Source organism: Telmatherina bonti (genome assembly GCF_933228915.1).
Source record: "Telmatherina bonti genome assembly, chromosome: 14".
Taxonomy (NCBI): domain Eukaryota; kingdom Metazoa; phylum Chordata; class Actinopteri; order Atheriniformes; family Telmatherinidae; genus Telmatherina; species Telmatherina bonti.
Genome location: NC_136612.1, coordinates 7,171,770 through 7,186,326, shown reverse-complemented (window position 1 = coordinate 7,186,326; position 14,557 = coordinate 7,171,770). Strand labels below are relative to the sequence as shown.

Below are 14,557 nucleotides of genomic sequence, written 5' to 3'. Positions count from 1 at the left end.
GCCGCACGAAGTTCATTTTATTTATTATTTCATTTTTAAAGAATTAATTGTGGCATAAATATAACTGAAAGCAGCTCCTTCAGAAGACATGAAATAAGGTACTGCAGCTCCCGGCGGCGGTTTCTGCTGGACCGTCGGACATACCGTCTCACGTTGGACATACCATCTCACGTCGGACAAACCGTCTCACGTCGGATAAACCGTCTCACGTTGGACAAACCGACTCACGTTGGACAAACCGACTCACGTTGGACAAACCGACTCACGTTGGACAAACAGACTCACGTTGGAAAAACCGTCTCACGTTGGAAAAACCGTCTCACGTCGGACAAACCGTCTCACGTCGGACAAACCGTCTCACGTCGGACAAACCGTCTCACGTTGGAAAAACCGTCTCATGTCGGACAAACCGTCTCACGTTGGACAAACCGTCTCACGTCGGACATACCGTCTCACGTCGGACAAACCGTCTCACGTCGGATAAACCGTCTCACGTTGGACAAACCGACTCACGTTGGACAAACCGACTCACGTTGGACAAACCGACTCACGTTGGAAAAACCGTCTCACGTTGGAAAAACCGTCTCACGTCGGACAAACCGTCTCACGTCGGACAAACCGTCTCACGTCGGACAAACCGTCTCACGTTGGAAAAACCGTCTCATGTCGGACAAACCGTCTCACGTTGGACAAACCGTCTCACGTCGGACAAACGTCTCACGTCGGACAAACGTCTCACGTCGGACAAACCGTCTCACGTTGGAAAAACCGTCTCATGTCGGACAAACCGTCTCACGTTGGACAAACCGTCTCACGTCGGACAAACGTCTCACGTCGGACAAACCGTCTCACGTCGGACATACCGTCTCACGTTGGACAAACCGTCTCACGTTGGACAAACCGTCTCACGTCGGACAAACCGTCTCACGTTTGACAAACCGACTCATGTTGAACAGACAAACTGTCGAAAGAAGGACACACTGTGCCACGTGGGACAGCCAAACTGCCTAATGTTGGACAAACTGTCCCACGTTGGACAGCCAAACTGCCTAATGTTGGACAAACTGTCCCACGTTGGACAGCCAAACTGCCTAATGTTGGACAAACTGTCCCACGTTGGACAGCCAAACTGCCTAATGTTGGACAAACTGTCCCACGTTGGACAGACAGATGTGAAATGAGCCCAGCAGGACCACGGCTAGGCTCAGATGAAGAAACGCTGTTTGGCCTCTTCCAGCTCAGGCTTGGGGGGAAGCAGGAGTCGGTCCCAACAGCTAGCCGGTGAGGTGTAGGTACACCTGGACAGGTGGTCCATCGTGACTTGTCCTCCCTACCTGCCTGCATGTCTACATGTCAACACTTCCAGGTTAAAACAGCCTGTAGGAAGACCCACCTGCCTAAATCAACCCTTGTTGCCTCGGATCAGCTGTCTGTCCTCCGTCTGTCCTGACAGTAGCCAAGTTACTCATCTTACAATAATCAATACAGTTTTCCTTCATTTGAGCAGATTTTTTCCAAACTGATCAACCATTTGATCTTATTTCTAATTCCGAGCAGCAGAAGAACAAGTTTCGGTTTCAGATCCTGGTTTTCGTACGGCTTCTTGTGAAATGACTATTTTTATCCCAGGCGTTGGAACTAAAGGAAACATGGTTTTGTAGTTACACGTGTCTGTTTGTCCGACTGAGCCTGAAATCCTTCTCTGTGGACGGAGTTTCCAGCGTAGAAGCGTTGGAGATGAATACCTTCAGCGGAAGTGTCATGGACAGTATGGCTTCTTATTGCAGCGCAGTCCAACGGGACGCTCCGACTCCGAGCGAAGGCACCTGACTGCTTGCTGTTGTCACCGCTGTGGAGCGGTTCCTCAGTCTGGCACATTTCACAACGCTGCTGCTGTCCTAAAAGTCTTCTTCATTAGATGAGTAGTAAAGCACTGAACTGATTTCACAGTGTTGGAGGGGGGGTCTGACTCTGTGTAGCATGTTCAGGATGGACGGAGGACACTTCCTGATGTCCTATCTGTCGCTCGGCGCTGCTTCCTGGCCTTCAGGCTGCCTGTCCTCGGCCTCCACCTGCTCCGCCTGCTCCTGGTTGTTCTCTGCTCCAACGTCGCTGGCAGAGTGCTGCTCCGCCTCCGGGGTGGGGGGCCGGATGCCGCTCGCGTCTTCGCCCCGCCCCACAGAGCTGCTTTCGCTCGCGGAGTCGGACCTCGCACCTGGCCGTCGGAACAACCTCTGACCTGCGACGCCAGACAAGGAGGAAGACAAACACGTCGTTTTCATCAGTTATTTCAGATTATATTTTCTCTTTAAATCATGCTGGTTTTAAACAGATTTAGAATAAAAAGGTTTATAAATCAGGCAAGAGCAGAATTTCTCCAGAAAGGAACCTGCACACGAGGAACGTAAGACCACTCCTCTCCCTCAGGTCCAGCAGCTGGTCTGGGAAACGTGAGCCAGGAACTGGTGTTTTACTCAGCGCTGTCTTTACACATCCCACAGCGCTTTAACTGGAACGCCTACCTGGTGGTCTCTTTGAGGGGGAGGGGGGAGCGTCTTGCGGGGATGGTATGCCTGCCTGGGCCTTGGTGGAGTATGTCGTCTCCGTGGAATCTAAGGAACCTGAAGACACAGAGAATCAACACACATCTGCCAGCTTTCAGAGCTGCAGCAGCCTGAGCTCGGTGTGTGTCGGGCTGGAGATCACCGGGGGTTGTTTAGGTGTGGCACCTGATGCTTTGTCCTGCACTGGTTTACTTTGCTTTGGTTACACATTCCTACGCAACACCTACATCACTGGTACATCCTGTCACACCTTCTCTAAACGTTTCTTTCATAAAGTTTAGTTTTGTACTGAAGCACTCTGTGTCCGCCTCCCTTTATGTTGCATCAGAGCCGCAACGTTACAGCAGGAAGTCCTGCAAGAGCTGGACATCCTGGATGGATGGATGGATGGATGGATGGATGGATGGATGGATGGGTGGATGGGTGGATGGATGGATGGGTGGATGGGTGGATGGGTGGATGGATGGATGGGTGGATGGGTGGATGGATGGGTGGATGGGTGGATGGATGGATGGATGGGTGGATGGGTGGATGGGTGGATGGATGGATGGGTGGATGGATGGATGGATGGATGGGTGGATGGATGGGTTGATGGGTGGGTTGGTGGGTGAGTGGATGGGTGGGTTGGTGGGTGGATGGGTGGGTGGGTTGGTGGGTGGATGGGTGGGTGGGTGGGTGAGTGGATGGGTGGGTTGGTGGGTGAGTGGGTTGGTGGGTGGATGGATGGATGAGTGGATGGGTGGGTGGGTGGATGAGTGGGTTGATGGGTGGGTTGGTGGGTGAGTGGATGGGTGGGTTGGTGGGTGGATGGGTGGGTTGGTGGGTGAGTGGATGGGTGGGTTGGTGGGTGAGTGGATGGGTGGGTTGGTGGGTGGATGGATGGATGAGTGGATGGGTGGGTGGGTGGATGAGTGGATGGGTGGGTTGGTGGGTGAGTGGGTTGGTGGGTGGATGGATGGATGAGTGGATGGGTGGGTGGGTGGATGAGTGGATGGGTGGGTTGGTGGGTGAGTGGATGGGTGGGTTGGTGGGTGGATGGATGGATGAGTGGATGGGTGGGTGGGTGGGTTGGTGGGTGAGTGGATGGGTGGGTTGGTGGGTGGATGGATGGATGAGTGGATGGGTGGGTGGGTGGATGAGTGGATGGGTGGGTTGGTGGGTGAGTGGATGGGTGGGTTGGTGGGTGGATGGATGGATGAGTGGATGGGTGGGTGAGTGGGTGGATGGATGGATAGATGGATGGATAGATAGATAGATGGATGGATACTAGAGCTGAAGGTGTGGATCATGTGAAGCTCACCTGTTTAAACCAACCTTTGCTAAAAGTGTACCTATAACTCCATGTTTATCTGATAATGAGCAACGTCACCAACAATCAGGTAAAAAGCAGAATCTTGTGGCGACGCTAAACGTCCTGCGGAACAAAATGAAGCCTCTGGAGAAAAATCTTTGTGCTTTTCCTCAGAATGATCCCAACAAAATCCCGGCGGAGGCAGACAGCAGAGTAAAGACTCATCACTGAGGCGTACCTGCTGCCAGGTTGAAGGTCCTTCCCCTGATGTTACTTTGAACTGGAGCAAACCAGTTGAGCACAGAGCCGACCAGAGGAAGCTGCCTCAGCATCCCCTGCAACACACAAAGAAGCATTTCTGGTCAACACTCTGCTGCACAAACGGAGATCACACCTGCATTTACTCCTGTTGCTCGGCTCGTTTATGGCACCACCATACATAAAGAGCCTCTTCCTGGCTTTATTCCAGCCATAGAGGATCATTATTTTCCTGCTTTTCTCATCACTTGTTGATCTTTGGCTGCTTCTGATTGGACGTTACCATCAGTTTAAGCTCTCTGACTGGTGGAAAGTCTGACAGGAAGTGTCTTCATCATCATGTCCAGGTGAAAATAGAGGTCTCTTAGCAACATGGTAGTGATGGTGATGAAGATGTGATAAATAATGGTGGATTTACCATCTGGAGTCTCTGAATAAACACTACATGTTGTGTCTGGATTGTAAACCTCCTGGACGGATAGAAACGCTGGAAAACCTCCGTAGACCAGCTTCAGCAGGGATCCCCAACACTGGTCCTGGAGGACTGATGTCCTGCAGGTTTTCTAAGTGACCTAGAGAAGCTGCATTCAGCTTCTAAGCTCCACATGTCTGGAAGAAAGTCCCAGGAAGCCTCAGATCAGCTGGAACGTCCTGGAATGTTTGGTTTTTGTCTAAAGTTTTTTTCCTTTTCTCTCGTTTCTATTTTAAAAGATTCTTGTCATGTTTTAACGTGTCTGTAAAGCTTGTTGCATCAACGTGTTGCTGAGTCATGCTATTTCACATGAAGCTCCACTGGAGATGAAACACTGCTGAATGCGGGTCCTGGACTGAAACCATAGACTGTATATAAAGAGATGGGCGGAGCCTCCATGACGTCCCCCGTAGGTTTCTGAAGAGCTGAATTGAAGCTCGGTGGGCGGTTCCTACCATCGCCATCTTGGCAGGGGCATGCGTGTCGTCTCGCCCGAAAAAGAGGTGGAGCTGAGAGGGGGGGGCTGTGAACGTCATGGTGGATGATTGACATCGAGCGAGCTCCGAGCTTTCTGTAGCTAAGAGCTAACCGAGCTAACCCGGAGATAACAGGAGCTAACCAGCTAACGGAGGTAAGCAGGCTAAAGCAAAGTCACGTTGTTAACCGGCTAAAAACTGCGGTTGTTCTACATTCTTCTGATTTGAAGTGGGAGATCGGGTACCTGTCAATCAAAAGGACACGCCCCTAAATATGCCAAACTTCGAGATTAAATTACTTTTAAACGGGCGAGTTAGAAAAAAATTCACTCCCCCCACAGTTGTCATGAAGGTAAACCTGACCTATTAAACCTAAAATGGATTTTTGTACCAGGCTGTAAACATGTTTATTTCTGCTGTAAACATGTTTATTTCTGCTGTGAAGTTGGTCTTTTTAACATGGGAGTCTATGGGGATTTGCTATATTTTGCAGCCCCTAGTGGATGAAGGGGGAACTGCAGTTTTATACACTTCTGCATAGGCGTCACTTTTAACCGCCGGAGGCTCCATCCATCTTTCATATGCTGTAAACATGTTGATTTCTGCTGTAAACATGACTAAAATCCAGGTGTACACACCTCCTCCAGGAGCTTCTCCTCGGTGGCCCTCTGCAGCTGCAGCTCAGCCTCCAGGATGCCCTTCCTCACCACCTCCGTCATGTTTTCCAACAGCTGGAAAGGAAAAAGTCCAAAATGATGAGCAGGAAGCGATGAGCAGATGAAGCACCAGCTGAATAAAAACAGATCTTTTTGTATTATTTGTAGTTTTAAGTCAAAACAAAGAAAACTCCTAAAAGAATCAGATTTTTGGTGTTTATCCAACACACTGCGTGACGTGTGGTACACATGTGGACCGGCCAATCAGAGCTGGAATCCGACTTGTAACTGCTGACAGGCATAGAGTAAAATTACCCTTCCACTCTCTTCGATGTCCCTCCCCATGGCAGCCATCGTTTCCACCAGCTCGGACACGTCTACATCATCAGTTACCATGCCAACAAAGATGCAGCTCTCTTCGGTCACAAACTCTGGGCCTGCCAGGGAAAAGAGGCGGGAAAAACACATCGTGAGATCACATCCGGTTCTGGATCGGACTGTGGCCCAGACGGGGGGGGTTACGGACCAGTGGAGAAGACTATGTCAGTGTCGAGCTCGTGCAGCCTCTTCAGCAGCTCGTTGTTGATCTTCCTCAGCTCCTGCTTCCTCTCCTCCGACGCTTCCGCCTGCAGCTCGTAGCTGAACACCAACATCCGTCACAAAACGCCACGAACAGCAAACACGTTCCCTGAAGCCCACCCAGCCTTACCGGACCACTCCCAGACCAGGCCAGCCGGGCTCCTCCACGTATCGCAGCAGCGGGGAGCGCCGCCGCACCTCCTCTCTGAAGTCTTGTCTCAAACTGAGTGTGGCAGTCATCATGGGGACCAGCTCCACCAGCTTCTCCACCATCTCCTCCACATCCTCCTGCTGGGTGCCCAGAACTAGACCGGAGGGAGACCCCACCTTCCTGAGTGGTCCCTGTGATCATTCTCACATGTGTGTGTGTGTGTGTGTGTGTTGCTACCTGCAGCAGTCAGCAGAGGGCTGAACCGAACACAGGTTCCTTCATCTTCCAGCTCCACCACATCGACGCCGCTGCTGGGAACCAGTTGAGCCAGCTGCTCACCCAGCTGCATGCAGACAGAGGAGAAAACAGCCGAATGACTACAAGCTGCGCACGAAGTCACGCTCCCGCCACGCCGAAGGCTCGCCGGGCCGACGGCTCGTCCTGTCAGCTGAACTTCAGTCTTCTTCTGCAGACAGACGCTGACGTTTAGCGGGGATGTTGCCAGGTCCGCGTCCCCCATCCCTCACGCAGGACGCGCCTCACTTCCCATGACAAACAGCAAGTCCAGTTTAAAATCCCAGTAACCAGCAACAGAAGCTGTGTGATGCCTGCACACTCGGTAAGACCACAGTCAGCACAGCCAGCGCAGATACAGACTGGTTTCTGGTCCCCGACAATGAGCTCAGTCATGTTCAGAATAATTAAAACCCTCCAGAACCATCCGTCCCACTTCCAGCCAGATGCCCGTTTCATGTCCAGGAAGCTGCAGCTGGTCAGCAGAACAGCAGCTGTGGTTGCTGCTTCACCACCTCTGCTCTCCTCGCGGTCTGATCAGCCTGCTGAGGGAACCTCATGGAGCTTCTATAGGTGTTAAACTCAGTGAGGAAGCTTCTGGAGAGCTCATCCCAGCGGGACTGAGGAGACCCTTCCGCTGTTCTGCGTCAGAACACGGACGCAACATGATGAGATCTGCAACGTAAAAACACCAAATGCTGCATGAAAGCTACACAACATGAAAGCACACCTCTGGTTCCAGGAGGACCTGAACCGTCAGGATGGAAGAGTGTCCAGCGGTGAACATGCTGTTCTTCCCCAGCACCTACACCCCCCCCATCAGGTGTGGAAGGATGCTCCAGGACGGTCAGACAAGACGTTTACCGCCCCGCATCAACGGCCAAAGCATGTTGCCAAGTGGGATGTTTGCAGATCAGTGGACACCAGACATGCAGAGAGCGCAGCTGGACACGGATCTGCTTCGCTGGATGGGAAGGACCGCCTAATCACAGCAGACTACCGGGGACACAAAGTCCACCACAGATATGAGAAGCTGAAAGAACACTGTGCTCACCATGGCAACCCTGATGTCGTCATGTCAGACGATGGACCAAATCCCAGCAGTTCCAGACCTCTGAAGACAGCCAGGATAGCTGCTGGATGGGAGCCTTGTTTGGGAACATCCCACCACGAGGTCTGGAGACCAGTCCAGCTCAGAGACGGCTTATCAAGCCGGAACCAGGATGCTGCTTCCCACTGGAACCAGTCTCCTGCAGCCGGATAGCACGCCGGACAAAATTAACCCGGTAACCCCGCTGGGTGGAACAATATCCCCCTCTTCGTCCAGTTCCATGGCTTTGGTTGGACAGAGGCGGTTCGGCAGCGGTTCGTTCTTTTTCAGTGACAGACAGGGAACTTTGTTTCCTCCCGTTTACATCAGCTGCAGCACGTCTGTCTGTGCTCAGAGCCAGGCAACATGCATGACGGCTTACTATGTGCAACGTGTGTTTTCTGGCAGTAAAATCACTGTGTGTGTGCTTCAACACCGCCCCCTACTGGCCACAACCACCCGGATCGCTGCATTTTAAACAGTAAAACGTGTTTAAGTCTCAGAAAGGTGAGCTGATGTTTAAATCTGCAGTAGGTCATGTTCCTCAGAGACATGTTTTTACCCTGGGTCAAGTGGTTCCTCGTCCTGATAGTTGCCTGTTCAAAACTGTGGGATGAGCTCCCCCTACACATGAGGCAAGCCTCCTCACTGTCCATCTGTAAAACTCATCTTAAAACCCATTTTTATTCCTTGGCCTTTAACCCAGCGTAAGACAGCTTCCGGTCCGTGTGCTTTAGTTTATTTTTGGTTTTATTTACTATTTATTCGGTTTGTTTGATTGTTTTAATTCCATATTCCTGACCTGTTGTTTTATTGTATTTCTTTGCATTTGAACTGTTTTTTCTGGTTTTTTTTTTTTTTTTTGGCCGATTGTGTACAGCACTTTGTTTAGACTCTGGTGTATTAAAGGGCTTTATAAATAAAGTTGAGTTGAGTAGTCTATACATTCTGTAATCATGAACTATAAGAAATATAGTTAGACCCCTCAGTTTACTGTAAATCTGTAAAAACTCTGACCAATCCAAACGTTCCGACCCAAATGGAGTTTTTCATTTCTTATATTTCGTAGCTTCTTCTCCCGGCTCCCCTCCTCCCCCTCCAGCAGCGCATACCTGATCGCCACACCCTGCATATAAACAGCATGTTAGGATGAAAATACAAAGTAGTGAAGAAGAAACTCGGAAGGCAAACATGGCTGAGAAAATGCAGGAAGGATTTCCCGACCCGGCTCGGTTTATTTGCCTCCTCCTGCTAAACAGCCGAGAAAGAGAAAATCGTTGGTGGAAAAAGCTGCAAATAAAAAAGCCTCGGATCACGCAAGGAGCCGGACCAGAGGGGGAGGAGCCAAGACAGGGGAGGAGCCAAGACAGGGTGCTAGCTCCCCAACATTCCCTATCCCACTTTTAGGGACTGAACTTAGTCGTCCTGTTTTCTGTTTACGTCTGTGATCGCTGGGATATTCGTGCATCTGTTAATAGTCAAACCTTCCAAAATGAATAAATTGTGCATCCTCTCTTGTAAACATACGATGATGTGAGCACATGTTTCATATTGAAGAGACATGCTGCTCATTGTCCACCTACTCCGCAGCAGTTTAATGGTTCTAACAGAGTCTACGTTGACATTTATGATCTTAGCGTTTACACGCAGCTCCGGATGAGCAGGAACGATGACTGACTGCACCAGAATGTCAGGAAATCCATCAGATGCTGACACATCAGCAGATCTGACCTCCAGAATGCAGAGCAGCGACGTGAAGCAGAACTAAAAGCAACATGGACTTCTGTACAGCCTGCAGGGACGTCTAGTTAATACACACATTCAGTTCTCTTGAAAGAGAAACGATGCATCGCAGGACGAATACTCACCCATCTGTTGAAGGTATCCAGCACCTCCTTCTCAACAGCGCTGAAGCCGTCCACCGAACCCCCGCTTGATCCTTAAAACACAGAGGAGCTAAAGCTATCAACGTGTTTACTCATCTCATCTTACAGCACAGACACACGCAGCTGACGTTACACTGAAACTGGAAGATTTGAGGTGTTTCCACAGTGTAGACACAAGATCTGCTCGAGAGAACTGAAAGCAGATCTGCGCGACACCGTAGATCCTACGATCTGTTTTGACACCGTAGATCCTACGATCTGTTTGACACCGTAGATCCTACGAGCTGTGCGACACCGTAGATCCTACGATCTGTTTTGACACCGTAGATCCTACGATCTGTTTTGACACCGTAGATCCTACGATCTGTTTTGACACCGTAGATCCTACGATCTGTTTGACACCGTAGATCCTACGATCTGTGCGACTCCGTAGATCCTACGATCTCTTTGTCACCGTAGATCCTACGATCTCTTTGACACCGTAGATCCTACGATCTGTACGACACCGTAGGTCCTATGATCTGTACGACACCGTAGATCCTACGATCTGTACGACACCGTAGATCCTACGATCTGTACGACACCGTAGATCCTACGATCTGTACGACACCGTAGATCCTAGAATCTGTACGATACCGTAGATCCTATGATCTGTACGACACCGTAGATCCTAGGATCTGTACGACACCGTAGATCCTAGAATCTGTACGATACCGTAGATCCTATGATCTGTACGACACCGTAGATTCTACGATCTGTTTGACACTGTAGATCTTACGATCTGTACGACACCGTAAATCCTAGGATCTCTTTGACACCGTAGATCCTACGATCTTTACAACACTGTAGATCCTAGGATCTGTTCGACACCGTAGATTGTACGATCTGTTTGACACCGTAGATCTTATGATCTGTACGACACCGTAGATCCTACGATCTCTTTGACACCGAAGATCCTACGATCTGTACGACACCGTAGATCCTAGGATCTGTATGACACCGTAGATCCTAGGATCTGTACAACACCGTTGATCGTAGGATCTGTACAACACCGTAGATCCTACGATCTGTTTGACACTGTATATCCTAGGATCTGTATGACACCGTAGATTCTACGATCTGTACGACACCGTAGATCCTACGATCTTTACGACACCGTAGATCCTAGAATCTGTATGACACCGTAGATTCTACGATCTGTGCGACACCGTAGATCCTACGATCTGTTTTGACACCGTAGATCCTACGATCTGTTTGACACCGTAGATCCTACGATCTGTGTGACACCGTAGATCCTACGATCTGTGCGACTCCGTAGATCCTACGATCTCTTTGACACCGTAGATCCTACGATCTGTACGACACCGTAGATCCTACGATCTGTACGACACCGTAGATCCTAGGATCTGTATGACACCGTAGATCCTACGATCTGTACGACACCGTAGATCCTAGAATCTGTACGACACCGTAGATCCTAGAATCTGTACGATACCGTAGATTCTATGATCTTTACGACACCGTAGATTCTACGATCTGTTTGACACTGTAGGTCTTACGATCTGTACGACACCGTAGATCCTACGATCTCTTTGACACCGTAGATCCTACGATCTGTACGACACCGTAGATCCTAGGATCTGTATGACACTGTAGATCCTAGGATCTGTACGACACCGTAGATTGTACGATCTGTTTGACACTGTAGATCTTACGATCTGTACGACACCGTAGATCCTACGATCTCTTTGACACCGTAGATCCTACGATCTGTACGACACCGTAGATCCTAGGATCTGTATGACACCGTAGATCCTAGGATCTGTACAACACCGTTGATCGTAGGATCTGTACGACACCGTAGATCCTACGATCTGTTTGACACTGTATATCCTAGGATCTGTATGACACCGTAGATTCAAGGATCTGCACGACACCGTAGATCCTACGATCTTTACGACACCGTAGATCCTACGATCTTTACGACACCGTAGATCCTAGAATCTGTTTGACACCGTAGATTCTACGATCTGTACGACACCGTAGATCCTAGAATCTGTACGATACCGTAGATCCTATGATCTGTACGACACCGTAGATCCTACGATCTGTACAACACCGTAGATCCTACGATCTGTACGACACCGTAGATCCTACGATCTGTACGACACCGTAGATCCTACGATCTGTACGACACCGTAGATCCTAGAATCTGTACGATACCGTAGATCCTACGATCTGTACGACACCGTAGATCCTACGATCTGTTTGACACCATAGATCCTACGATCTGTATGACACCGTAGATTCTACGATCTGTACGACACCGTAGATCCTACGATATGTTTTGACACCGTAGATCCTACGATCTGTTTGACACCGTAGATCCTACGATCTGTTTGACACCGTAGATCCTACGATCTGTTTGACACCGTAGATCCTACGATCTGTTTGACACCGTAGATCCTACGATCTGTGTGACACAGTAGAGCCTACGATCTGTGCGACTCCGTATATCCTACGATCTCTTTGACACCGTAGATCCTACGATCTGTACGACACCGTAGATCCTACGATCTGTACGACACCGTAGATCCTACGATCTATACGACACCGTAGATCCTAGGATCTGTACGACACCGTAGATCCTAGGATCTGTTCGACACCGTAGATCCTACGATCTATACGACACCGTAGATCCTACGATCTGTACGACACCGTAGATCCTAGGATCTGTACGACACCGTAGATCCTAGAATCTGTACGATACCGTAGATCCTACGATCTGTTTGACACCGTAGATCCTACGATCTGTGCGACTCCGTAGATCCTACGATCTCTTTGTCACCGTAGATCCTACGATCTCTTTGACACCGTAGATCCTACGATCTGTACGACACCGTAGGTCCTATGATCTGTACGACACCGTAGATCCTACGATCTGTACGACACCGTAGATCCTAGGATCTGTACGACACCGTAGATCCTACGATCTGTACGACACCGTAGATCCTAGAATCTGTACGATACCGTAGATCCTATGATCTGTACCACACCGTAGATCCTAGGATCTGTACGACACCGTAGATCCTAGAATCTGTACGATACCGTAGATCCTATGATCTGTACGACACCGTAGATTCTACGATCTGTTTGACACTGTAGATCTTACGATCTGTACGACACCGTAAATCCTAGGATCTCTTTGACACCGTAGATCCTACGATCTTTACAACACTGTAGATCCTAGGATCTGTTCGACACCGTAGATTGTACGATCTGTTTGACACCGTAGATCTTATGATCTGTACGACACCGTAGATCCTACGATCTCTTTGACACCGAAGATCCTACGATCTGTACGACACCGTAGATCCTAGGATCTGTATGACACCGTAGATCCTAGGATCTGTACAACACCGTTGATCGTAGGATCTGTACAACACCGTAGATCCTACGATCTGTTTGACACTGTATATCCTAGGATCTGTATGACACCGTAGATTCTACGATCTGTACGACACCGTAGATCCTACGATCTTTACGACACCGTAGATCCTAGAATCTGTATGACACCGTAGATTCTACGATCTGTGCGACACCGTAGATCCTACGATCTGTTTTGACACCGTAGATCCTACGATCTGTTTGACACCGTAGATCCTACGATCTGTGTGACACCGTAGATCCTACGATCTGTGCGACTCCGTAGATCCTACGATCTCTTTGACACCGTAGATCCTACGATCTGTACGACACCGTAGATCCTACGATCTGTACGACACCGTAGATCCTACGATCTATACGACACCGTAGATCCTAGGATCTGTACGACACCGTAGATCCTAGGATCTGTTCGACACCGTAGATCCTACGATCTATACGACACCGTAGATCCTACGATCTGTACGACACCGTAGATCCTAGGATCTGTACGACACCGTAGATCCTAGAATCTGTACGATACCGTAGATCCTACGATCTGTTTGACACCGTAGATCCTACGATCTGTGCGACTCCGTAGATCCTACGATCTCTTTGTCACCGTAGATCCTACGATCTCTTTGACACCGTAGATCCTACGATCTGTACGACACCGTAGGTCCTATGATCTGTACGACACCGTAGATCCTACGATCTGTACGACACCGTAGATCCTAGGATCTGTACGACACCGTAGATCCTACGATCTGTACGACACCGTAGATCCTAGAATCTGTACGATACCGTAGATCCTATGATCTGTACCACACCGTAGATCCTAGGATCTGTACGACACCGTAGATCCTAGAATCTGTACGATACCGTAGATCCTATGATCTGTACGACACCGTAGATTCTACGATCTGTTTGACACTGTAGATCTTACGATCTGTACGACACCGTAAATCCTAGGATCTCTTTGACACCGTAGATCCTACGATCTTTACAACACTGTAGATCCTAGGATCTGTTCGACACCGTAGATTGTACGATCTGTTTGACACCGTAGATCTTATGATCTGTACGACACCGTAGATCCTACGATCTCTTTGACACCGAAGATCCTACGATCTGTACGACACCGTAGATCCTAGGATCTGTATGACACCGTAGATCCTAGGATCTGTACAACACCGTTGATCGTAGGATCTGTACAACACCGTAGATCCTACGATCTGTTTGACACTGTATATCCTAGGATCTGTATGACACCGTAGATTCTACGATCTGTACGACACCGTAGATCCTACGATCTTTACGACACCGTAGATCCTAGAATCTGTATGACACCGTAGATTCTACGATCTGTGCGACACCGTAGATCCTACGATCTGTTTTGACACCGTAGATCCTACGA

The 14,557-nt window shown here is 49.3% G+C and overlaps 1 protein-coding gene across 1 annotated transcript in view; it reads right to left on the bottom strand.

The window, feature by feature from the left end:
* Positions 1–758: 758 nt before the first annotated feature.
* Positions 759–14,557, bottom strand: part of pdxdc1 (pyridoxal-dependent decarboxylase domain containing 1) — a 33,642-nt gene continuing 19,843 nt past the window's right edge. Inside the window, exons 15-23 of the mRNA XM_079252181.1 lie at positions 9,700–9,770; positions 6,685–6,790; positions 6,427–6,601; positions 6,244–6,356; positions 6,033–6,154; positions 5,700–5,792; positions 4,094–4,190; positions 2,523–2,621; positions 759–2,239 (exon numbers count right to left, since the gene is read on the bottom strand). Of these exons, the coding sequence (XP_079108307.1) occupies positions 2,016–2,239; positions 2,523–2,621; positions 4,094–4,190; positions 5,700–5,792; positions 6,033–6,154; positions 6,244–6,356; positions 6,427–6,601; positions 6,685–6,790; positions 9,700–9,770 (1,100 nt within the window). The 3' untranslated portion in view covers positions 759–2,015. The remainder of the gene's footprint in view (positions 2,240–2,522; positions 2,622–4,093; positions 4,191–5,699; positions 5,793–6,032; positions 6,155–6,243; positions 6,357–6,426; positions 6,602–6,684; positions 6,791–9,699; positions 9,771–14,557) is intronic.